The sequence below is a fragment of the Oenanthe melanoleuca genome, chromosome 3 (genome assembly GCF_029582105.1).
Source record: "Oenanthe melanoleuca isolate GR-GAL-2019-014 chromosome 3, OMel1.0, whole genome shotgun sequence".
Classification (NCBI taxonomy): domain Eukaryota; kingdom Metazoa; phylum Chordata; class Aves; order Passeriformes; family Muscicapidae; genus Oenanthe; species Oenanthe melanoleuca.
This window is the reverse complement of record NC_079336.1, coordinates 74,661,206-74,686,423: the sequence shown is the minus strand read 5'-3', so window position 1 is coordinate 74,686,423 and position 25,218 is coordinate 74,661,206. Positions and strand designations below refer to the sequence as shown.

At 36.4% G+C, this 25,218-nt stretch overlaps 1 protein-coding gene across 8 annotated transcripts in view; it reads left to right on the top strand.

The window, feature by feature from the left end:
• BIRC6 (baculoviral IAP repeat containing 6) overlaps positions 1-25,218 on the top strand; it is a 170,579-nt gene that overhangs the window by 74,150 nt on the left and 71,211 nt on the right. For all 8 annotated transcript variants that reach the window (XM_056486486.1, XM_056486491.1, XM_056486490.1 and 5 more), the window contains 15 exons: positions 605-715; positions 3,267-3,400; positions 4,282-4,409; positions 6,411-6,973; positions 9,927-10,102; positions 10,652-10,748; positions 10,924-11,118; positions 12,993-13,193; positions 13,791-14,070; positions 16,132-16,388; positions 17,543-17,651; positions 18,153-18,374; positions 21,329-22,109; positions 22,996-23,139; positions 24,814-24,943. In XM_056486486.1, the coding sequence (XP_056342461.1) occupies positions 605-715; positions 3,267-3,400; positions 4,282-4,409; positions 6,411-6,973; positions 9,927-10,102; positions 10,652-10,748; positions 10,924-11,118; positions 12,993-13,193; positions 13,791-14,070; positions 16,132-16,388; positions 17,543-17,651; positions 18,153-18,374; positions 21,329-22,109; positions 22,996-23,139; positions 24,814-24,943 (3,528 nt within the window). The remainder of the gene's footprint in view (positions 1-604; positions 716-3,266; positions 3,401-4,281; positions 4,410-6,410; positions 6,974-9,926; positions 10,103-10,651; positions 10,749-10,923; positions 11,119-12,992; positions 13,194-13,790; positions 14,071-16,131; positions 16,389-17,542; positions 17,652-18,152; positions 18,375-21,328; positions 22,110-22,995; positions 23,140-24,813; positions 24,944-25,218) is intronic.

Sequence of the window (25,218 nt, the reverse complement as noted above, 5' to 3'; positions counted from 1 at the left end):
AGAAATTAAATGGTAAAATTTATGGTTCCTAACTCAAAATTATTACCAGGAGGATTCCTTAAAATACACTTCTTAGTCTGAGATGAACTGTGCAGCAGTGTGCACTTTTCTGATTAATTTCATCTCCTCTATAGCATCCTATGATCTCTCTTAAAGGGGTCAGCAGAGTGGGAAAGTGCCATTACTGTTGAGCATCACACTGCTAATCTAGTATGAAGAAATACTGAATTTTTTTTTCTTGCAGTATGTTATACTATATAATTAAGAAGTGTGGTATCTTGTGGTGATAATCCAAAATGTTTTATGCATGATATAATGAACCTGTTACATTGACTTCCATAAGAGTATTTGAAAGTTTCTTTGCATTGTTTTCTTTGAGATGTGAGGGTCTGCATGCTGTAGAAAGTTCTGTGTGCCAGTTCCTGTGAAGTGTTGGTGAGGTTTCTTTTCCTAATTTCCTGCAGCAGTGGTTGTCAAAACAAAATGAATGTAAGGAACAATAATATTAATAACAATAATCAGCATAGCACCTTACAGTAAAAATTAGAAATTTATAATAATACCTTGAAGATTAAAACTTAGAAAAAACTGTTTTTCTTGACAGCTTCAGTCACTAGCTTCCTGTCAGTTCTGGCATGGTATCCTAATACTTTACTGCGGACGTGGTGCCTTGTGCTTCACAGCCTAACACTCATGACAAATATGCAGCTTAATGGTAAGTTTGCTTGGTTGGTTTTCTTATGTTGACAGTTTTAGTGATGTACAAATGAGTGTTGGTTCCATTAAAAGACTTCCAGAACATTCCTTTTGCCATATGCGTGCTTTTGTTCTCCATTCACTTCAGGCTTTTCAAGAGTGAGCTCCTTGAATTGCTTGTACCATGGTAAACAGAAACCCTTTTGGTAAAAGAAAATGTCATTATAAGCAGTGTCTTCTGAAAAACATTTTAGGACTAGCAAATGATTTCTGGGAATTAGGTTTTGTAGTATGAGTAGAAGTAGCAGAGGGGAATGATTAAGTTGCTATGAGTGAGATTGAAGTTCCTCTAACAGAGTAGGAATATTTTTGTAAATATGCAGGCACCAGTCACTGCTTATATTAAGCTATCTCAAAATAAACCCCCAGCAGTTGAATCTATTAAAATAGAAATCCAGCCATTTCGTTTCCCTGTGCATACCAGTATATCTCACATTCTCTATATTGCTCCACAACACACTAGAAATAATCTCTCTTTGTGAATGACATTTTGCCACAAAACGGGTAGGAATTAAAGGAAGTAGTTTTTAAATGTTGCCTATGAAATTTTTTTCATATTTGCCATTTCAAATCATTGACTTTAAGATGCATTTTGTTTTTAAAATTTTTACTTTCTGTCCCCTTTCTTTGATGTTATTTGGAAATTAGTCTCACAAAAATCTGATGAAATTTTTGCCGTCAGGTAAAGAAGTAAGAGCTGCAAAAAACTAATGAAAGAGACTTATTATGCACAAACTGAGGCTTCACTCTTATTCTTAGTATTTGAGAATAGAACATGGCCTGATTTCTGGTATAAATGCCTTCATTTAACAAGTCAAACTCTTCAGTTTGTATCAGTAGACTGGCAAAAATTTCCAAAATTTATGCGGTGTGTATCACTGGGATTATATGCAAATATCTTGCAAGTGTTATGAGGCTCAGTGTTCTTCTCTGACACTGACAGGCAGCTGCGTGTTTGCAAGAGTTTCTTTGTTAGTTGCCTGAGATCAGTAGGTGAATAAAAAGCTACTCAGAAGCAAACCCTGTGGTTCATGGCAGGCACAATTGGGCATATGAATGTGGTTTTGTGTTTTCTGTGTGTAGGATTGTGACTTGGGGTTGAGTTGGAAAGGGTAGGACATGCAAGTGTCATGACCTGTCCCTAAAGGCTGGGTTACAAGTTCTTGTTAATAGATCACTTGGGATGGGTTAGAGTGAAACACTCCACTGAATGATCAATGTTCACGTATATATGTACGTGAGAGAGATAAATATATAAATAAATACCTGTATGACAGGGTTATTTTAGAACAGTTTGGTTGTAATGGAAAGGAGGTATGTGGCTGTTACCGTTATCTGTAAAAATGAAATAGTGCAGAAATATAAAGATACCACTTAGGAAAACATATAAGGAAAACAAAGAAAGAGAAGGAAAGGGTAAGAGTAGATAGGGGAGAGAAAAGGATCCACCACAAGTGGATCAAGAGACAAGATTTGATTGTTGCAATTTAGACATCTGTTGGTGAAATTGATGATCATGCTTTTGATCCATCGGGGTGGTGGAAGCCTAGGAAACAGAGTTCAGTGGGTTAATAGACATTCAAGTTCAGGTGGGAATGCCCAGGTATCCCCCCACTGGGGGGGAGTTCTACACTGATGCAACACAGAATCATTCACAGTCTTCTGGTGGAAGGCCCCAGAAATGAGTCTGGGGGCACTGTGGTGTCCTTGATGGTTTGACACAACAGGACAGTTCCCTCTTAAAGACAGTACAGTTGAGTCAGTTATGGCATACCAGAAGGGGTGAACACCTTCAGGCCTATGTGTGAATGTCCCAGTAACACCTCCACAGGGGAGTTGCACCCCTGAGCTAGTCACAAAAGGGAGAAATTGGTATGATGGCATTTTTCAAAAAGCATTGTTGCATCTCTGCAGGATTTGTTTCATGCTGTGCTTTTTTCTGTGTTTTGAACTGATTTGAACAGTAGTATGCTACTACTGCTAGAGTAAGACTTCATATTTAGTAAAGCTTGTTTGTTTGATCACTGAAGGGTGTATTTTAGTTCAAATTCCAGTCTTCAGAGTTCTCATCTGTTAAGGTCTCTACAGTTTTATTCTGGGAAGTGTTTGCATTTGCCAAGAGCAAAAACACTGTGATTGTTTAGAGGATAACAGAACCCTTGTTCTCTGTTTGACAAACTAAAAAATGAACTTGAGCCTTATTAATGTGTTGGACTAACAAAAAGTGACAAATCAAAATGTCTGTATGTATTGCACCTACAAAATTAATCTCTCTTATCTGGAGTACTGCCTTAGCAAGCTTGGAATACTGATTACATGTTTTTGGGGCTTTATATCTGTACTTAAGGGAAAACTCAGAATTGTAGTCCTGAGCAGGGAGGTTTTGGTAACTGATTTAGCTCAGAATATTTCCACATAATGAAATAATTTAAGGGATTTGCACTATAAATATTTGATTTACACCTAATGTTTAAGATTACGCATGTAATTTTTATGTCTTTGTTTTTTAGCTGGTCCAAGCAATGCCATTGGAGCTCAGGAAAGCACTGCCCAATTGTTGGTGTCAGATCCCAACCTTATTCACGTGTTAGTGAAATTTCTTTCTGGCACTAACCCTCATGGAACAAATCAACACAGTCCACAGGTAATGAGCAATTAAAATAAGAGAAAAACCTTTTCAGTAGGATTTCAAGACACTTGACAGAAATATGTGTTCATTCATAATGTATTATATTCTTGTCTTGTATCTTCTTCTAGTTATAATCTTTGTTGGTTCTGATGAGCAGAAAAAAAATCGCCAGAGACTTGCCACAGGGAGAGGATGCTATATGTGAATGAATTGCTCCATTCAGTTACTTTCTCAAAATCTTGTTGGGTTAGGATAAAAATGTCAATGAAGATTATTAATGAATTTTAATATCTAAGAATTCCTGAATTGAAAATTATGCTTTCATTTTCTGCCTGTTTCTGAATTCATGTGTTATCCACTGCCTCTCCTAATTTCAATTAAAGTTTTCTTGCTTTTTGCAATCTTTGAAATATCTGTGAATAATGTTTTTTAAAAAACCAAACTGAACTTAATTGTATGTAGTATTTGACAGGAGTCTCAATTTGGGAGACAGAAAATACCTGGTAGTTCCAGGGGGGTTTTTCCAGCAAATTTTCAAGAAAATACGTAGTCATTTCCAGAACTTTTAACACTGCACAGTGCCATTAAAGTTCTTACTTAAGTATGCAGTAAGTATCAGATTAGCACAGAAGTGGATTCTGTATGGAGTATAGTTGGCATTACTGAAAAGAGTCTCAAGCTGAAAAGCAAGTCTTAGACAAAGAACTGAATTTCTTGCTTTTGACTCATGATTAATAGTAGAAAAACATGTAATACAAATGGATGCAGATTAGTTCTGTAAAGATTTTCAGAAAGCAAGTTAAGCTATACAATACTTCTCTGTTCTTAGAAGATGTTAAGATTCTTGAAGACATTTCAGTCATATATAATACTTCCTAAAATGTCTTTTCTTCCAGGTTGGGCCAACAGCAACACAAGCTATGCAAGAATTTCTTACTCGGTTACAAGTGCACCTTTCTTCAACTTGTCCTCAGATGTTCAGTGAATTTTTATTAAAATTAATACATATACTTTCAACAGAAAGGTAAATCTTATATGTTTGTTTTCTTTCATACCCTCCTTTCCTTTAAAATCTGTGGGATTATGAAAGAAAACTCAATGAGTGTGTGGCTTGTCATACTGTCAAGTTCTGTGTCAGTGGAAATCATGATTGTTACTGCAGCACTAGCAGCAGGATCTGGACTGCTCCTGGCACATGGAAAAATGCATCTGGAATTCACACACAGCTGTCTGTGTGAGGGACTGTCAACAGAGGCACTAAAATTTTGACCTGATTTTATTTATTCTATTTAAATCTAAGATATAAAACTTTTTGAAGTAAATCCCTTAAAGTAAGGACAACTGTTGATGAGCTTACCTATTAAAAGTATTCTGAGAAGTCTGAATTAATGAAAGATTCCAGAAATTATTTATAGACTGTGAAAATAGTACAGATGGCTTTTCTCACACAGTAGGATGAATTATGAGATTGCATAATTCTATGTATGCAGTATGCATTTCTATTGCTTTATCTTTGGGGGGTGGTTTTCTCTCCACATGACAATGGAAAACATCCTCTGCCCCACTCTCTTGGGCCCTATTGGTGCCCACTAGGTAGAGAGAAGTGCCTCTGGCCAGAGGAGAGATAAGAGCTTATGGCTCATCTTTCACAGTTCTGCTTCCTCAAGGCAAGGCCAGTGGGCACAAGACTTTGCCTCCAATGGTACACTGGAAATATGGCAATTGTTTAGTCTGAAGTACAGTAGGAAGCATTTCTTTCTGGTATTGATGTTGTGTTCATCTCCAGACAAAGGCTTTGTATAGTTAAGCATGAGCTGCCTCAGTTCTGGGCTCCCAGTAGGTGGCACTTTGGTGTTGTCTATTGTTTAATCTTACAGAAAATGGTTTCTGTCTTCTCCAGGAGATTCTGCCTTTCAGACTTAAATTTTAGAAGTGATGTTTACCAGGTTATATTGATGATTTCTACAAGACATGTCATAATACAATAAAATCATTAATTCAGAGTGATCTGCATGCCAGCATTTGTTTAAACTAAGCTAATGAGACCACTGAAAGGGTAGTTTTTGAAATGTGTTAGGGTTTTTTTGTGAAATGACATGAAATGGAAGCAAAGCGCCAGAAAGGGATTTAGATGGTTATTTCTAAGAACACAGATAACTACTGAACTGTACTGTGTCTTATCTGGTCATAAGATTAACTGTAAAGAAAAGCAGTATTTTACAGTTAGAATTACTTAAATTCCAAATATTTTTTCAGGGCTGTTTCTATAAACTGTTTTGTTCTGTATTTAATTAAAAAAGCTAGAATGACATTAATCAATTGGAGAAGATACAGAGAAGTATATGAAAATTCAGTGCCTAATACAAGTTTTTAGATACACCCATTCAAAAGGTTTCTTTTGTAATTCACCACTATATGTGTAAAAGCAATTGATAAAATAAACTTATTCCTAGCAGAAATTCTTTAAGCAGTTAACGTACAAGCACCAGCCTGTGATTTCTTAAGCACCTTCTCATGATCTTATGTATATTTACTATTCATGTAGGTAAAACCTGACCATTCTTCATTTTATCTCTGGGTGAGGAGTGGCCAGGTGGGGCACAAACAAAAGGCCTGTGGGAAGAAAAAAATCCATCATGATTTTCTGTTAGCAACTAAAGAATCCTCATGATATTAAAGTATTATGTGACTGTTTTCCATGAAGTTTTCTTGCAAATGTAGGAAACTTTTCACCAAGAACTGAGCAGGACTGTTCAGTCTATTATAGACTAAAAAAAAATTAACTGAATTAACTGAAAAAATTCACAAAATTAACTGAATTACAAAAATTTAAAGATTAATCCTAGCCTTTTTCAAAGTTAACCTCTTAACCCTTAGTGGTATCATGAAGGTGGTTGCATGAGCAGGTTCTGCAGGCTGTTTAATGACCAGTATATTTAAAAATTGCAAAAGCTTGATGCAGGTGAAAGATTAGACTTTGTTTCAACATGCATTTTTTTTTGTTTTTCTTTTTTTTTTCTTTCAGGGGTGCTTTCCAGACAGGCCAGGGACCATTGGATGCTCAAGTGAAACTCTTGGAATTCACCCTGGAACAGAATTTTGAAGTTGTATCAGTTAGCACTATTTCTGCAGTAATTGAGTCCATAACCTTTCTTGTGCATCATTACATTACGTGTTCGGACAAAGTCATGTCTCGCAGTGGCTCAGACAGCTCTGTGGGTGCTCGAGCATGTTTTGGAGGGCTCTTTGCCAATATCATCCGTCCTGGTGATGCCAAAGCAGTCTGTGGAGAAATGACAAGGGATCAACTCATGTTTGATTTATTGAAGCTGATAAACATTTTAGTTCAACTGCCACTTTCCAGTAACCGAGAATACAGTGCCCGTGTTCCAGTAGCAAGCAGTACTACAGACAGTGTGTCTGATGAGGAGAAGGTTTCAGGAGGCAAAGATGGCAATGGAAGCAACCCTAATACTCAAGGATCAACTGCATACGTGGCAGACTTGGTGTTGGCCAACCAACAAATTATGAGCCAGATTTTGTCTGCACTTGGCCAGTGTAACAGCAGTGCTATGGCAATGATAATTGGTACGTGTTTTCTGAGTAACATGGAAGGTCTTTTGGGTGGTGAAGCATTTAAAACTTCTGAAATATCATAGGCTGTGTGTAGATGTGAAGGAATGTATTACAGAATTGACAGGAAAGAAGAGACAGAGAAAAAGGTAAAGGGGAACAGATGCATGGAAAAGAACCCCCAACAGAAGGTGGGAGACGGTAATTGAAACCAAACGGGAATGCATTTGGCATTTGAATTTGCTGAATCTCAGAATGCTTAATGTTAAAGGACCCCTGAAGATTGTGTAGTCCAGCTTTCCTGCACAAACTGAGAGCCTGCCTCGATTGAGAACAGGTTGCTCAGTACCTTGGTTCAGTTGGGTTTCTAATTCCTCAGGGGTGGAAACTCCACGACTGCTATGGACAGCCTATGATAATGATCAATCATTCTTAAAGTAGAATAGTCTTTTTCTTATGTTTAAGTGGAATTTCCTGTATTTCAGTCTGTGGCCATCACATGCCTCTATGCATGAGTTAGGATGAGTCTTCAGTTTGTACAAGACACCTGTTGTTTGCTATGTACTGTATGCTTTTCCTTTCTAAATCACTTCGGGAAAATACAAATTACAATTGTGTCCCTTTCATAGACTACATAAACTTTTCCTCTGTTTTACCAGAAACTTCATTAACATCATGTTCTAGGATTTGCAGTCATATATTTGTGGGTAGGATCTTCCTGCTATGAACTAGTTAGGGAGGTGATTATATTTAGGAAGCAAAGCTGCTGTTTGTCAGACATTTATCTGAGGTGCCTTTTCTCAGAGAGATTATCTATCTTTGTGACTTACTTGTGTGTTGTGATGGTAGCATATAGAATTTATTTGCTCAAGTTAAACCACTCACTGAAATACCATGGATTTCTGCATGTGCAAAACATTTTGCAGAAGGATAGACAAAGACCTGCACTTCATTTTTCAGGTGTAGTAGTTGTAAAATTTTGTTCTCTTTATAGTGATTCACTGGCTTTGAAGCAAGTTCCTCTGACCTTTCCTGTGCTTCCTCTTTTAAGCAGATTATGACACTTAACCAATGATATTATCAGGAAAAGGTTACTTGTCCAGTGAGCCCTCATGAATATTAGACCAGTGGTTTATTTCAGCATGAAAACAACTGAGGAAAAGATAGTTATCTCTAGTAGTCAAATTAAACAGGAGGCAAGATTTGACAAGCCTGGATTGTGCTGTTGGAGCCTTCCCGAAATTAGTTCCAGAGTATCTCCTTCATCACTTAGGGTAGTTGGTGTCATATTGCAGATACACTATGAACATTGAAAGTAGTTTGTTCTGGGAAAGGTGGTTTGTTCTGTGTTTCTTTGGAGTGAAATTCAGATAGTCTTCTCAACTTTGATATCTTTCTAAACCACTGATTTTTGTCCAGCAGTTATTTTGCATATTTTAAGGGCTATTTGGAAAGACAGATTTTTCAAAATGTTTTTCATTGAAATTAGGGTTCTGTGCTAGCTGATCCTTTCAATAGATTGTTCTTCCAAAGAGTTCTTAATATAGGTTATTGAAAATAATCTGTCCACATATTTTGGGAAGATGTAACACAGCTACTCATGTGTTTAGTTCGTCCAAGAAAAACATTTTAAGCTCTCTTCGGTCAATTTCTGTGAACAAAACATTTTGCAAGACTGTAGCTAGGGTTACACGGGATCCAAAAATTAATTATCAGCATATAGTAGTAAGCATGTAATAAGTAATGCAGTATGGAAAGGTGATACCAGGATAGGTAAACAAGATGTCTGCAAAGGTTACTATTAGGTAGTGGCTCTGGTGTCAAAATTTATAATAGTGCTAATTTACAGCATCTGGCAAGCCAGCTAGTCAGGATCAAGGATGGCCCCAAGTAATTAATTTGTCACATGAATTTTCAACTTTTTTTTTTCTGGTTTTCCTTTTATAACCATTGTGTCTGTTTCATTAGAGTTTTTGGCTTTGTAATTGATAAACTGTGAAAATCATACAAGTAACAGTGTTCACCTCCTGCCCAATCTTGTCCTCACCTGAAGGTCTTTCCTCATAGCAAATCCAGCTTATTTGATTTCAGCTCTAGCATTCATTCCATTTAGCATTCCTAGGCTGGACAGAGACTGGGTCTTAGGACTGCTTTATTAGTTGCTGTGCATGCATTGCTTATCAATGTTTGCTTTCTTGACAGTTTAAAGGTGGCCAAAGTACTACACCTGGCAGTTCTCTTGCCAAAATATTTCTGTAAGACATGTTCCAAACATCACTTGAGCACATTGATTTATTTTTTTATTATTTTTTCGTACAACTTCAGTTTTTCTAAATGGGACAGGATTTCTCTATGGTTGTCTTACATTTAAATCTAAGACCACTTTTAACAGCTCTTCCAGATTGAAGCCAAATGATTTTTAAGACAGTTGTGTTTGTGGAAGTAATATCTTCCATGGGAAGACTACTGTTTTGCTTTCTAATCTCAGCCATGTGTAGTCAATATGGCTGATAATTGATATTCAGAAAATTGTCATGAATAAGTCCTTAGCTTTAATAGTGAGAAGTGAATTTCCAGGTGAGGTAAATCTGATAGAAGTATGTGTGTTAAATGTTTGGGGAGGTTTTTGGCAGCACAAGGGCACTTTATTATTACCTGAAAAAAACCTTAAATGTCAGTTGCTTCTAGCTAGGAGTGATTCTAATCCTTGTAGTTACCCTGTTTCCTTCACTAATTGCACTCATTTTTATGGTCTGATTTGATTTAAATTTCCTGACTTCCTGGGTCAAGTGTTCCTATTTATACATATTTGGGAACACTAATTGTAAGTCATACAATCCTGAAAACTGGTCCATTTGTACTCTGTAAAATCCATGTGAACATGTGAATGTTCTTGAGTTCTCTTATGTGCTGTTAATGGTTTGTTAGGTCTCAGTTTGTGATCTTTGAGCTATCTATTTTTGTTTAGGTGCAAGTGGCTTACATCTGACTAAACATGAGAACTTTCATGGTGGCTTAGATGCAATATCAGTTGGAGATGGGTTGTTCACTATCCTGACAACACTTAGTAAGAAAGCAACAACAGTTCAAGTGATGCTTCAGCCTATTCTTACCTACATGGCCTGTGGGTACATGGGAAGGCAGGTGAGTTCCCTTAGGCTTGCTGTGCTTCAAGGTAGTTGATTCTGTAATCAATAATAAGGTCAGAAAACTAAAGTATTGCTATGTAAAAGAAGTATTAGCATTTTTACAACCTCTCTTCATTTGGGTGCTGAAGTTAGGAAGCCTCTCTCTGTTGTCCATGGTGGAGGGAGAGAGAGAGTTTTCTCTAAGGACAATTTAACATTCCTGTAAATGTTCCTGGCTAAAGGCTTGAAGATGGAAGAGATTTTTTATTATGTGCAAGTGAGAAGCATGTTTATTGTGGCTGTTTTAATGCTCAGTACTCTTACTTCTCTGAAGATGCTCACCCCCTGATTTTGAGCTTTTCCATACCCCAAAGACTTTTCCTTTGTAAGGAATTGAACCATATGGAACATGGTGTTGTATATGGTGACAGAGAGGTCAGCGGTGGTGGCATTTTTTCCTTGGTAGTTTTGCCTACTAAAAGGAGAGACTGAGAGCTGTTATTTGAATTTCTACTGTAATAATTTTGTATGAAACCATTATATTTCTTAATTGATTTTCTTCTAGGGTTCTCTTGCCACATGTCAGTTATCTGAGCCACTGCTCTGGTTCATTTTACGAGTGTTGGATACAAGTGAGGCACTGAAGGCTTTCCATGATATGGGTAAGAATGTCTTTTCTTTAGCCACATCAAATAAAAAGTTTGGTTTAGATTTTTTTTGCGCTTGTAAAATACATACATGTGTCTGCATGTTCCAATTTACTGAATAGGCCTTTGTGTGGAATCTATTGCAGGCTTCTGAGCAATATCTTTTTCTCTCTGCCCACGCTATATACAGGTGGTGTTCAACTTATCTGTAACAACATGGTAACAAGCACAAGAGCTATTGTTAACACAGCAAGAAGCATGGTTTCAACTATTATGAAATTCCTGGATTCTGGTCCCACCAAAGCAACAGACAGCAGTTTGAAAGCCAGAGTGCTCGCTTCAGAGCCTGATAATGCAGAAGGAATTCACAATTTTGCACCTTTGGGTGAGTAATGCTTCTTTCTCTTAGCTTAATCTATGCTGGTCCTTTGAATGTGTATCGAGTTCTTAACAAAAAGTAATACAACAGTGTCAAATGTTCCAATGAGAACTAAATCTTCTAATGAAAGTGGTTGCTGCTGTTTCAAGGTAGTGTTGAGGGATGAGGTTAGTCCCCTCCACCACAGGTAATAAGACCTCATGTGGACAGGGGAGAGAAGGAGAGGGAGTGATCTGTGTCTGAATGAAGTCATGCATCCAGGTGAGCCCCTTTGTCCTCCCTTAGGTCAGGGGATGCCTGGTTCCAGCCCACCCTTTGCCTTAGACACACTAAGACTCAGTAACTTCTTTTAAGACACATCAATGTTGATGGAGTTAATGCAGAATCATGGCATGGTGGGATGAGAGAGAATGAGCCTGAGCTCTGTGCAGCAGAGCAGAAGAAGCTGGAGCATAAGGCTGATTGTGCATACATACTTCTGACTGCTCTCAAGTTGCCTGCGTGAGCATTTTTTAGAATTGCAGTGCTGTTTTGATATCAATACAATGGCTGCCAGTTAACTAAAATGTGTGTGTATTAAGAGGTAGTCATGATGTAATACCTTACAAAGGCTTTCCTTTTCAGTACTAGTGTCTTTCCTTTCTGTTGCTGCCCACTAGCCCGGTGCAGCCCTTGAATGTATTCATACAGTTTATCTCACTAACAAGACAGGATTAATTTTAAAATTTCTGGAGAGACTGTTGAATGAGAAAGGAATCCGTTCAGTCCTGTGATTCAAATTTAAGTGTCAAAAATAATGGCGTTACAAAAGACAATAAGAAGAGATTTATTTGGTAGAATAGGGGTCGCTGGAAGTCTTCTACTTTGCTCTTCACAAATTTCTAAATGGCAAATTTAAGAATCCTGCACACATTCCTTCTTTATTAATTAAAATAGTAAAAATCCTAAGCGTGAATGGTTCTTGCCTACCTTATCTTCCAGCAAGTGCTGCAGTTCTTGATGTTCTTCCATGAGGACTTCTCTCTTAATATTTAACTTTCAGTCAGGAGTATGCTTTTGAAATTAACCTTCTGGTTGCCCTCACTTAGTACATTCTAATTCCCATCATGTAGTAGTCTCTGTAGCACATTCTGATTCTCATCATGTGGTTATTCTCTGAGATGAGCTTAATTCCTTTCAGGATGAAAACTTACCAAAATGTGTCCAGGAATTAATGTCCAGCTGCTGCTAGGCATTTAGTCATGGGGTCAGGCTATAGCTGCCTTGCAGTAGAGCACCCTAAGTACCTGTAGTTTGGAAGAGCTCAAATCTGGTCTTGTTACGCCCCATAACTTGCTAAAGAAGGCAGCCTACTTCTTCCTTCTTAATTCTTAACTTATGCTAGGAGTCAGTTTTTTTGTTTGTTTGTTTTTTTTTATTCTGATGTCTCTTTTAGAAAAGGGTTTTCTTGTGAAACCTTTTTTAAAAAGGGTTGCAGAAGTTGGTTTTAGAGTCATTTATGTTATTTTAGTATTTGAAGTGTGTAACTGTGAATTAAATGAGATCAAGTTCTAAGCATGCTGTTCAATGTGCACCTTTCTATTTGGTTTGGTTATGTCATGTACTCTTGAGAGTAAGTTTAGAACTTTGACAGCAACTGTCCCCTAGCAAATTTCAAGCACATATATATGCGCGTGTGTATGTAAACTGCCTATTTAAAATTGTCTCAGAGTAAAAAAGAAGTAACTGGGCAGTGGGCATTAAACATGGGATATTGCAGATAAAGCAAAAGAGATGAGACAGAAAAAAAAAAAAGGTGTTTTCCACAGTTTAAGTTGTAAATTAATCTGCATTTTATTAATAAACATTAATAATGAATGTTAATGGTGCTATTTTTGAAGGTTCAATCACCTCAAGCAGCCCCACTGCCCAGCCTGCTGAAGTGCTGTTGCAGGCTACTCCTCCCCACAGGCGGGCTCGCTCTGCTGCATGGTCGTACATATTTCTACCTGAGGAGGCTTGGTGTGACCTCACCATTCACCTTCCTGCAGCTGTTCTGCTCAAAGAGATCCACATCCAGCCTCACCTGGCCTCTCTGGCAAGTAAGTAGATTCACTGATGTTCATGCCAGTTCAAAAATGTGAAGGTTGGGATAGAATGCAAAGAGTATAATCAGAGGAACTAGAGCTGGGATGTTATTGGTTGTTTGAGTAATGCCTGTAAAATAAGTTTGAAAACTTGCAAATTCTGCTTTGTTTGAGAACTGAAGGCCCTGCCTCTGCTCGTTTTCTAGCATAGTAGACATCATGTGGCACTCATGTTAAATATGTCAAAAAAATTTGTCATACTTATCAAAACTTAAGGCAAAATGCTTTTGTATGGTAGTTGGGAAAAAGCATGAGATTTTCAGCTCTTATTGTTGTAGCCCTGATAGGGAAACAGTGTTTTCAGGGACAGGACTTTTCTTCATATAAAGTCATTGAAATAAACTATGTATACCATGTATCAAAATGCTTGTGCTTTTTAAATGTACCATCTCCCAGGTCAAGTTCTCCACCTGCAGTTCTATAGTAGTGTCTGCCTGAAATCATTTTAGTCATTTTGTTCTCTGAATTGCAATTGTTGAGCATGTATCCATGATGAAGACAAACTTGTACAGATTTTAAAATAGTGTTAAACCTTCTTATCTTACTCTGTAGCTTGCCCTTCATCAGTGTCTGTTGAAATAAGCGCAGATGGTGTCAATATGTTACCTTTGTCAACTCCTGTTATCACGAGTGGTCTCACCTATATAAAAATCCAGCTGGTAAAAGCTGAAGTTGCCTCAGCTGTCTGCCTTCGTCTCCATCGTCCTCGGGATGCCAGTACCCTGGGCCTCTCTCAGATCAAGCTGTTAGGCCTCACTGCCTTTGGGAACACCTCCTCTGCCACCGTCAATAATCCCTTCCTTCCCTCTGAGGACCAGGTCTCCAAAACCAGGTGAGGCTCCGGTGTCAGGGGACACTTTGTGCCAGTGCATGGTTCAGGGTTCGGGTTTTTTACATCGTTTTCTTCTCCAAGTCAGATCTCTCAGTAGCAAACTCTTCCTCTTTTTTTTCCAATATGAAGGGAAATATAAGCAGTGCTTCTGCCTTCTTTAGCAGCATGCATAGTCTGCAAGTGTAAAAGGGAATGTTTCACCCTGCAATGGCGAGAGAATATGAAGCATAGGAAAGCATTTAGAGTTGCATTTTGTGGTTTTAATGGGTAGGCAGTTGTCAAAAAAAATGGAGTGTCAAAATACTTCTTGTCCTTACAGAAGGCAACGGAGTTACATAAGTATTGGAGTGAAGGTACAAATGGAACAATGGAATGTTTTGTGGAAGTCATGTCTAATATTGTGGCTTGGAAGCAGAAATAGAAGCTGAATGTTGTTATGATTCTGGCATATCAGCAAGATTTCTTTTCAAAAGCATTTATTTGGTTAGATGGCATTTTGAGTTTCTTACTCATTTTAAAAATAAAAATAAATGAACACTTAAGGAATTTTTTTCAAGTGTCAGAGTTTTCCAACTTTGAATTTAATTTACTGGATGGATTTTTGTGACTTCTTGGTTTATAGATGTAGCTTACTAAATTGTAAAAACTCATTAATTTTAAATATTTCATCTTTGGACCTTAATGCCTATAAATTTGCAGAGAGCATGGGAAAGTTTTAAAAACCTTTCTTTTTTAGGGAAAAGTTTTGAGAGCATTAAGTGAACTTAGAGAACATGAATACTCTGTATGTTTATTAAAAGCTGTATAACTGGAATTAGTCTTTGCTCTTAAATAGCAGTGAAGAAAATTATTATAGCCAAATTGTACTATTTTTTTACTTCAGAAAAGGTTATAATAAAGTCACACAAGAATAATCAGTATCTAAAGAAAGGTGTAAGTATGTTTCTCATTTCTTGAAATGCTTTCTTGTGGCTTTCAGCTTAATTCTGTAAGTTTCTTAATATAGCAATGATAGTAATATGAAATATGCATTCAATAAACTTGCATAAATTTTGTTTTAGACATAGCTTGTAATTGACGAATCCAATTGATTTAGGAGTAAATAATTCCTAAAATAAAATCGTAAGCCTGATTTAAGATCCATAATGAAGTTTACATTTTTTTAAACTGTGGTAAATGTTAGTTGTGGAAACAACTTGCTAGTTTAGAACTTGTCAGTGAAAGATGCCATTTATTACACATACAGTTTAGATTGCCATCTTGTTCATGATGCTAGTTTAAATAGTGCTGTGCTGTATTTTATAAATATAGTCTGACTGATGTGTTTCCAAACTGATTCGATTACAATAGATTTATTACTCAGGATTTGTTATTAAAAGGACTTCTGAATGATTTTGTCAAAGAATGAGAGACATGAGGGAAATGTAGTAGCTAACACATTTTTAATTTCTGTGCTTTTCTATATGCATTTTAAATCAGGTTACCTAAGGTTCACTGTAGTTTATTGTAAATGTGTATGATCCTAAAAGTTTGTAATGTTAGGGAAATTGTGCAGGTGTATAAAATTAATGCCAGCTACTGTTGCATCTTCACTCCTTTTGATTTAAAAGAAATAAAACACACAAGCAAGTAAAACCCAACAAAGAAAAAAACTCAACAATCAATAAAACCCAAACCCAACCTACACTCATCCCTGTATATAAACACCTTTCCTTTCATCCTTCCCTCAACAGGTAAGGATTTCTTCCAGTTGGAAGAAATATGTATATGAATCGAGAAATCCTGAAAATCTTCAGTAATAAAACTTGCAGGTTTAGCTCTTTCTGCCCACAGACCCTTCCTTTCTTACAATCTTAACCCAATGATTGCAACAGCATTACTAATGTATATTTCATTGTAATCTTAAATTCAGTTATTTGCTTTGCTCAGATGATGTTTGATCATGTCCCAGAAGTTTTCTGCAGTACTTGTCCTCTAATCTAATATGAGTAGTTGTGCTACAGATTAAGACATAAGATAATAAAATAATACATTATCTCATTTTTGTGTTTTTCTTTTTAGTATTGGATGGTTGAGATTATTACACCACTGCCTCACTCACATAAGTGATTTGGAAGGAATGATGGCTAGTGCTGCAGCACCCACTGCTAATCTGTTGCAGACATGTGCTGCTTTACTAATGTCCCCTTACTGTGGGATGCATTCTCCAAACATTGAGGCTGTGCTGGTGAAAATTGGGCTTCAGTCCACCAGAATTGGGCTAAAATTGATTGACATTCTTCTAAGAAACTGCTCGGCATCAGGGAGTGATCCTGCAGGTGAGTGCAGTGTATTTCTTTTCAGTATTTGCTTAAAAACACTTTGTATAAAAGTACAAACACAGTGTATTTGCATGTTGCTTTCTGATTCTGAACTTGGGTTGCCAGAACTTGCAATTGTGCTTTATTTGGCTTCTAAGTATCACACTCTTTGTATGTGGGTAGTCCTAACATGCTAAAGCAGTGCAACCAGGGATGTTTGATTTTTCATAATTTGGTGGGTGTTATGACGACAGAGTAGGATGCACAGTGCATCCTGAATGCCTCTTGCTTTAGATACTGTGTCCAGATGTTTTAAAATAAAGAGTACAGCCACAAGTACTGCTAGGGAAAACTAACAGAATTTGGGCAGCAGTAGTCTGTAGGACAGTATGAATTCTGCATAGCACTAAGTATTGAAAATTTTTATGTGTAGAGGTATGTAATGAAGATACAACTGCATTCTATGTCCTGTAGTGAAATTTTGCAGAAGCTCTTCTGTTACTATACTGGCGGTTTTGTATTTATGGTTTCATACCACTTTGCTGTTTTGTAGCTTCTAAGTGAAAGAAGAATTCAGTTTTTCCTGTTTTGAGGCTGCTAACAGAAAACACTCTTTTTAAAATGGTTTCCATGACTTGTTTTGCCATGAATTAGTGTTTCAGTGTAGACTGCTCTGTTTTGCTGGAATGTTGTTAGGTAGGAGAGTGCTCTCTGGCAGGCCAGAAGATGAATACAGTGAGGAGAAGCTGAATAGGAAAGAATCTGTGGAAATTTTCAGATGTAATTCCATTCCTGTAAATCAGAGTTAAATAAGTGTTCATTTTGAACAAAGTATTTGCTTCTGTGAAGCAAGAGGTCTGACAGCTCTATTGGAATTAGTTGTATCTTTTGGAATATGTTGGAGAAAACCCTACTATGTAAACCTCTAAGTCCTCTATCTGATTCATATTGTAATAGCTTTTCCTTTCATAATAAGGTTGAACATTGGACATACAAAGTGTACAGTTTTGAGACAGTGGTGTGTATAGGAATTTCATCCTTATGTTAATGAGAGAACTTAATTCAGTGTTAATATTGCAATTCTGTAATAATGTCATTAGTACACTTAAAAAAATATGTATGTAAGTACTTCTATTATTTCCCCTCCCCTTTTTTCTTTTGAATGCGGCAAGATCTGAATAGCCCTTTACTGTTTGGAAGATTAAATGGTCTCTCTTCTGACTCCACAATAGACATTCTTTATCAGCTTGGAACAACTCAAGACCCTGGAACAAAAGATAGGTAATGTTATTTGCGTTGTCATATGGAAGCATTTACAAAAAATGATGTGCTAAACAGTGACTTGATACTAGTTCACAAAATAAACATTTTTGAAATCTGATTGTTCCGAGGTAGCAGTGCAAAAGTCTGATAAAGCTCTCCCAGCTTTCTGTCCTAGCTCTTTGCAATCTTTCCAGGGAATGCTGTCCCTCTTTTCTTGCTGTTATAAATGTGATAAAACTTAAGTTTTCAACTGACTTTTTTCTCAAGTAGTCACAAGTCAGATACCTGCTGTATTTTCTTTTTCTGTAGAAGGTTCACATTGGGCTGTCCAGGATAAATTTTTTAAATTAATTTTGCCTTGATATAAGTCTTGAGAAAAAAGAGCTTGAGCTTACTCTTGAACTTTACTTCAAAGAAGGAGATAAATGTGTAAATTGGATTACAAAAATCCAGCAAGCTAATTTGATTCTGAGTGTTTCTTTGCTCGTTTATAATGCGCAACATCATCTTGTCTTACAGAATTCAAGCATTGCTGAAATGGGTCAGTGATTCTGCAAGAGTTGCAGCTATGAAAAAAAGTGGCCGGGTCAGCTACATTTGTCCCAGTAGCTCAACCAGAGAGTATGGGCTTCTGATGCCCTCTCCTTCCCACTTGCATTGCGTAGCAGCAATTTTGTGGCATAGTTACGAATTGCTCGTTGAATACGATTTGCCAGCATTGCTGGACAGGGAGCTCTTTGAGTAAGTAAAGCAAAGTTTTGCATCACATTATTTTTATAATTAAATTGTTGTGTTCGTTGGCATAATACAACTTGAAGACACTTACTGTGAGATATAGTAGAAAGTGATATGCCTGAAGCTAATGGATAGAGTGGATAACTAAAGATTTTCAAACAGTTCTAAACTCAAAGCTGCACTTCACATATTCCAGGTATATTTGTGTTTAAAGACTCAAAAATCTGAAATGAAGCAGCAAATCCATGTATATACTTGCATGTATGTGAAAGGTAAGCTGGTTCATGGTTTCTGTTCATGAGGTCTTTTAATAGATTATTCTTGTTGAAGTTGTTTGCAGTAATTTTCCTAGTACCTCTAAGATATCCTCATTAGGATGCTGTTACAGAAGCATTATCTTATTCATCACAGTATTCAACACCTATAACTGATAGCTGAGAGGTAGGATGGGGAAGATGTTTTCTTAGAGTTTTTAATACTGTTCTGGCCAGTCTCATCTGAAAGAAATGGAAGCACAAAATCTGGAGTGAATCTTAAACTATGAATTTGCTTCATTTTGGTGGATTCTAAAGAGAAGTTCACCCTAAACACCAGATGTATATTCTTTGTGACTCCCAAAATGAAAATATGCGCTACTATTTGCAATTTTTGTTGCTTAAACATCTCAGCTGTTTAAACAAAACAATAAAAAAGAGAAGCCACATAACTTTGTTTCACATGTCTTATAGAAAAATGGCTGTTAAATTATTTTACCTAGCATTATTCAATGATCTTTGATTTGTGCTCTTGAATACAATTGTAGTTAATGATGGGATCTTTGCACAGGGTTTTGTTGTTGCTCTTAGAAAACCTTCATATTTTTCCTCCTTTAGGCATAGTCAAACATTCAAACACCAGCAAGTGTATAAATTATTGTTACAGGTACAAGCATTTGGGATTCTTATATATGTGCAGCATGACTTCAAGCAAGACAGTTTCCAAAGACACTTCAGTGATACTGTGATGTAGATAATTTTTAATTCAGAATGAGCTTGTTCATCTTGGGAATCAGTTTAAGGATTTAAAATTGCTGGTCAATTAGTTGTTTTAGCAATACACTTTAACAGAAATACGTTTTCAGGATACATTTTAACATGTGAAAAGCTCTGATAAAAATAGAAAAATAGGCTTTATAAAATGGTAGCCCAATTAGATTTATATAGAAATGGGGTTCACAGCTGAGTTCCTATCTTTTGGAGGATAGTGTGTTGTTTTCATCAGAGGGAGAAATGATAGTTTGTACCTAGTTTGAGTATGCAAGTTACAATATAGCCCTGTTCCCCTACCTCCTGCCAGATATAAAACTATCACTCATATGAGCCACCATCTGGAGCAAATTATAAAATCTATTCTTTAATAAATATAAAAGCTTTTTTGTCAGAATTATATGGGTCAATAATTTTTCAAATAAAAATAACTTTTCATGTGTGTTCTACGTCTTCTTTGGTATTATAACTTTTGGAATACTGTGATGGATTCTAGATATAGCTCCAGGTTTCTCCTTCATGTGATAAATCACTTTTTTCTGAAAATATTTTCCCATCATCCCAATTTTCCATTTCAGTATTTTTGCTTTGGCCAATGGATGCTAATTTCTTACTTATTTTTAAATATGTATTTAGAAAAAAACCCTTATTTTTCAAAGAGCATTAACTCATCCAGAAGATTTTGGCATTTAGATTGTGTTAATATATAGTTGGAGAAGAGTTAAGTGTTACTTTTTTATATGTGGACTTTTGGAAATTATGACTGTCTTTCCAGAGTTATGGATCATTTAGCCAGTGAAATGAGTTTTCTCTTGGGGAGGGGTTTTATTGACCATTCTCTTGACTGGTGATAAATCCAACTTTTGCTTAGACCCAGGGAGTTCCTTGAGTTTTTAGAGTGCCTTTAGACTAAACATAGAACAACATTTCCGTCCAGAAAAGGGGAAAACAATCCTTGTCTTCAAATGGGAATGCAATACATGATAATATATCCAAATTTAATTTAAAAGCCTAGCATTGAATGGCACAAAGTGCGTTTTCACCTCTATATCTAAACGTTAAAATAATGTAACACCTGTGGTGTCAAGGTACTGTGAATGCAATTTGGAAAACTGACTTTTTTTTAAATAGTAGTTCACATACTCTGAAAGTGTGTATATATATATGCATATATACATATATACACAAAGTCTGTGTGAAGAAATTACCATTTTACTTTACAGGTACCCCTTCTGAAATTTAAGCTGAATAATAGGAACTAAACTAGCTTCTGCACTCATATGCCTTGCATTAGTATTCAAGCAGATAGTACTTGGATATGAGGTCAAAGTTAGGAAGGATTTTAGAATCCCAGAGGAGTAGTTCTGTTGTTAACTTGTGTCCTAAGTTTAAGTCAAGCAAGCATAGCAAGGGTGTGTTGTTCAACCAACAAGGTTGTTGCTGCTTTCATTTTTTTGCAGCGTCTTTAGAAAATGCCTAATAAGGGAAATTTTTGAGTTTTGAAACATGTTAAAGTGCTTTCAGTTCTCACAAAGAATTGAGGCCTTCATGTAAATGAGCGTGTGTACATGTGTGACCTAATAGCTGCAGCTTGGAGAATTGACAGCACAAAGAGGTTGCAGCTGGTTAAAATGGATAAGATGTATGACAACTGTGGAAAGACTGAAATCTTGTTTTTGTGTGCAGCTGGTTTATATCTATTTAAAATACAGTATAGTGAAAGAAATTTAAGCATACAGTTGAGAAATGCCTTTTGGGTAATCAGCATCCTGCTGATACTGTGATCCAAAAGAAGCTTCCAAGTTCAGCATGGATTGTTTTACAGCAGCTTCTATAATAGTAAATCATAAAAGTGCAAAAATGTATGAGCCAATAATAAAAAAGGGGAAAATTACTCATGGTCTATGTATTGATATGATTTTCTGTCTCCTACAGGTCACTGTTTAACTGGTCTATGTCTCTTCCCTGCAACATGGTTTTGAAGAAAGCTGTTGATAGTTTGCTTTGTTCCATGTGCCACATCCACCCAAATTATTTTTCCCTACTGATGGGATGGATGGGTATCACTCCTCCTCCAATGCAGTGTCAGCACAGACTGTCTATGACCGATGACAGCAAAAAGCAGGACCTTGGTTCATCTTTGACAGATGACTCTAAAAATGCACAAGCCCCTCTTGCACTAACAGAGTCTCACCTGGCTACTCTTGCTGCTTCATCTCAGTCTCCTGAAGCTATCAAGCAGTTACTGGACTCAGGTTTACCTTCATTGCTTGTAAGAAGTCTTGCTAGTTTTTGCTTTAACCATACTTCTAGCTCTGACTGCACTGCACAATCAGTGGATATCACCCAGGACAGGCTCAGGAGACACCATGTTCCACAGCACTTTAATAAAATGCCCATCACGGCAGACCTGGTTGCTCCTGTTCTCAGGTTTCTGACAGAAGTTGGCAACAGCCACATGATGAAGGATTGGTTGGGCGGCTCTGAAGTCAATCCATTGTGGACAGCACTTTTATTCCTGTTGTGCCATTCTGGTGCTACCTCTGGAGGACACAATATGACAGCACAACAGACCAGTGCAAGATCCAGCTTGCTTTCCTCAACTGTAACCACAGGATTGACCACTCAGCAGCGGACAGCAATTGAAAATGCAACAGTTGCTTTTTTCCTACAATGCATCTCTTGCCATCCTAATAATCAGAGACTTATGGCACAGGTGAGAGAGAAAAAATAATGTTTTAATTTATTAATAGCTACAGCTAGCTTCAAAAACTTTCTATTTTTTTTAACCTTTCTTTACAATAAGTTTGGTTTTTGTAAGCTGTCATTGACTGGAACAATTTTGTATTAAAATTGTTAGTTTGTCTGAAACATAGAAAAATGTTTTGGCATGGCTGTCCAGTCCTATGTATAGATTTGTATTCCTCTTGGCTTAGAGAAATAAACTTTAGATCGAACTCCAAAAGACTGTTTGGATAGGGCTAAACTTTTGTGAAATGGAATTTGAACAGCAAGCTTCATACACATTTTTAACATTAGTAACCTAAGGAGATGTCCGGGGAAGTTGCCTTGTGCAACCGGTGTCCAAGGAAATACAGGGTATTGCAGAATATGGCTTTGCATTTGGCATCCTAGAGCAGATTCAGCTATCTTCGTCACATTCATTAACCTTGCAGACCTAGCTGAATACAAGTATAATGAAAAAAATGCATTTTCAGCATTAAAAATGATGATACTCTAGGAAGAAGTAGACTTCAGTAAAAAATTGAGTCAGTTCTCTGTTAATAGCTGGGAATAATAGCGCATAATGCCATGGGAATGTTTGCTTTAGGGATTCAAAAGCTGTTTTTATAACTGCTTTATTTTCAGTTTTTAAATCTTTTTGAGAAATCTACATGTTTACAATTACTTTGATGCTGTAGTCAGCATTTTAAACTTCCATTTGCTTATTTGCTGCAGTATTTTCTTCAGTGGAGCTCCCTTCTGAGTTAGTTTGTGTGATAACTGAATCTCAGACACTGCCTGCTATGGTTGTGTAGAGCTGTGTTTTAAAGACCTAAATATAGAAATATTTTAAATCTGATATCATTTTGCATTCTCAGGTTCTCTGTGAATTGTTCCAGTCCTCTCCTCAGCGTGGGAACCTCCCAACCTCTGGAAATATTTCAGGATTTATTAGGAGGCTTTTTTTGCAGCTGATGCTAGAGGATGAGAAAGTGACTTTGTTTCTTCAGTCACCTTGTCCAGTAAGAATTTTTGATACTGTACGGTAAACATGGAATAAATTTAGCCTTTAAATCTTAAGTCGAGTATATTCAACTTTGAAATGTTAGCAGCCTTTTTCTGCTGTACACGTTATGGAATTTTGGAAAAGAAAGTGCTGTTGAATTGTAACTCATCATTTTAGAAGAAAATTCAAGGCATTATATTACAATAACACAAAATATTTGTTGGAAATATTCTGCTTCTGAAAGATCTGACAACTGAAATTTCTCTTACAGAAGGCTTTTTAATAGTACTGTTACACTCTAGCAATAAATAGAGATACAATATCTGTCCAGTTGTCCTTAGCAGTTTCATTAAGGATCAGTCACAGTCAAAATTGGCAGACATCCTTCAGCAGTTAGCCAAAATGCCTTGAATAAATTGAGTGACAAATATGTAAATGAATTTTTAAAGCAGATGTATGCTTTATGGTTCCACATGCTTCACTGGAACAGAATTACAACTGATGTCTGAAGTGCTCTCATTGAAGTTTGTGACTAAATAAATAGGGTAAAACCACAAGTTTCTTTAAGGGATCTGATACCCCCATCCAGAAAAAAGTCACTTACTTGGTTTCTGCAGCTCAGAAGTAAAGTACTACAGGATGTATATGAGAGGGAAACTAGATTGGATAGTATAAAATGGAAAAGGAGGCACAAACACAGTTTTAACACAAACATTTAAATGTTTTAACTTGGCTGAGTAGTTGTTAACAGGTCTGTTGATAAAGTGAAGGTAACATCAATTTTCTGTTAATTGTTTTACATAGAACAGATTTTTACAGAAAGCTGTTACTAGGTATGTAAATGCAGAAAAAATGTTTTGAAGTTGCCATAATTCAGTTTTTTCTTTTAAAAGCAGTGTGTTCTTACTGAGATGATTCCTCCTATAACATGTAAAGAGAAACCTTAAAATTAATGTGGATGTACAGGATATACTTCTAGAATATCCAACAACATAACCTTTCAAAGATTGGTTCCCTATTTTTAACTTAAAAGTTTGTACCAAAACTTTATTTCAGAAGCTTTTGGTTGTCAAAAAATAATTTTCTTTTATTGCATTGCACAACAATAACTTGGTCTTGTAAGTGCATATTAATAAACAAGTCTTCAAGGCTGTCTAAAATACATTATAGTAAAATATTTGCAATGTTTTAACTAATAGTGACTTAGTTACCTGTCATAATAACAAAAAAACAGATATTAGTTGAGAATAAACCTCCTCCTAAAGTCAGAGCAACAGAGAAATATCTTTCTCTACTCAAAGTATATCGTTAAGTTTGAATATTTAGTTTAAGTTTTAATTTCCTAAATAATTGTAAGTCTCAGGCACACAATTTTTCTTTTAAAAAAGGTCGTTTTACACCTCTGTAAAATAATTGAGTTTTTTGAAGCAAAGATGATATCATACTGTTTCTGGTCCTAAAAATATTGTAGGCTTTCAAAACAAGTTATTTTGAGTTAAAAAACTAAACATGTCCTAATTTGATGCATTTTTACTATATACCTCCAAAGTTGAAGGATACGTCAGTTTTCTTTTTTGGCACTCTAAGAATTTAGCTTTATCTAACTGACATGGCTTTATAAGAACATAGTAGTTTAATTTATTTCTCAGTGTTAAAGTCATAATTAATGTTGGCTGTTTTTTCCTTTCAGCTGTACAAAGGTAGAATTAATGCTACTAGTCACGTAATTCAACATCCAATGTATGGAGCTGGACACAAATTCCGTACTCTTCACTTGCCTGTCTCAACAACTCTAGCAGAGGTTCTTGATCGTGTGTCAGGCAAGTTTGCAATAGTTCGTGTTTTTGTTTTGCTGGTTTTTTAAGTGCAGTTTAAAAAAAGAAAAAAAATCTTTTATTGTGTGTTTGACCATAGAAATGATACTGCAAATATTAGTTTTTAAAACACGCTTTCATCCATTCATTAAATTTTCCCAAATTTTGTCAGTTAAATATCCTGAAGCTTAGTGCTACATCTCAAGGTGGAAATGTATGCCCTGTGAAAAGGACCTTGATAATGGCTCCATCTAATTTTTGTGGTTATATGTTTGTCCGCT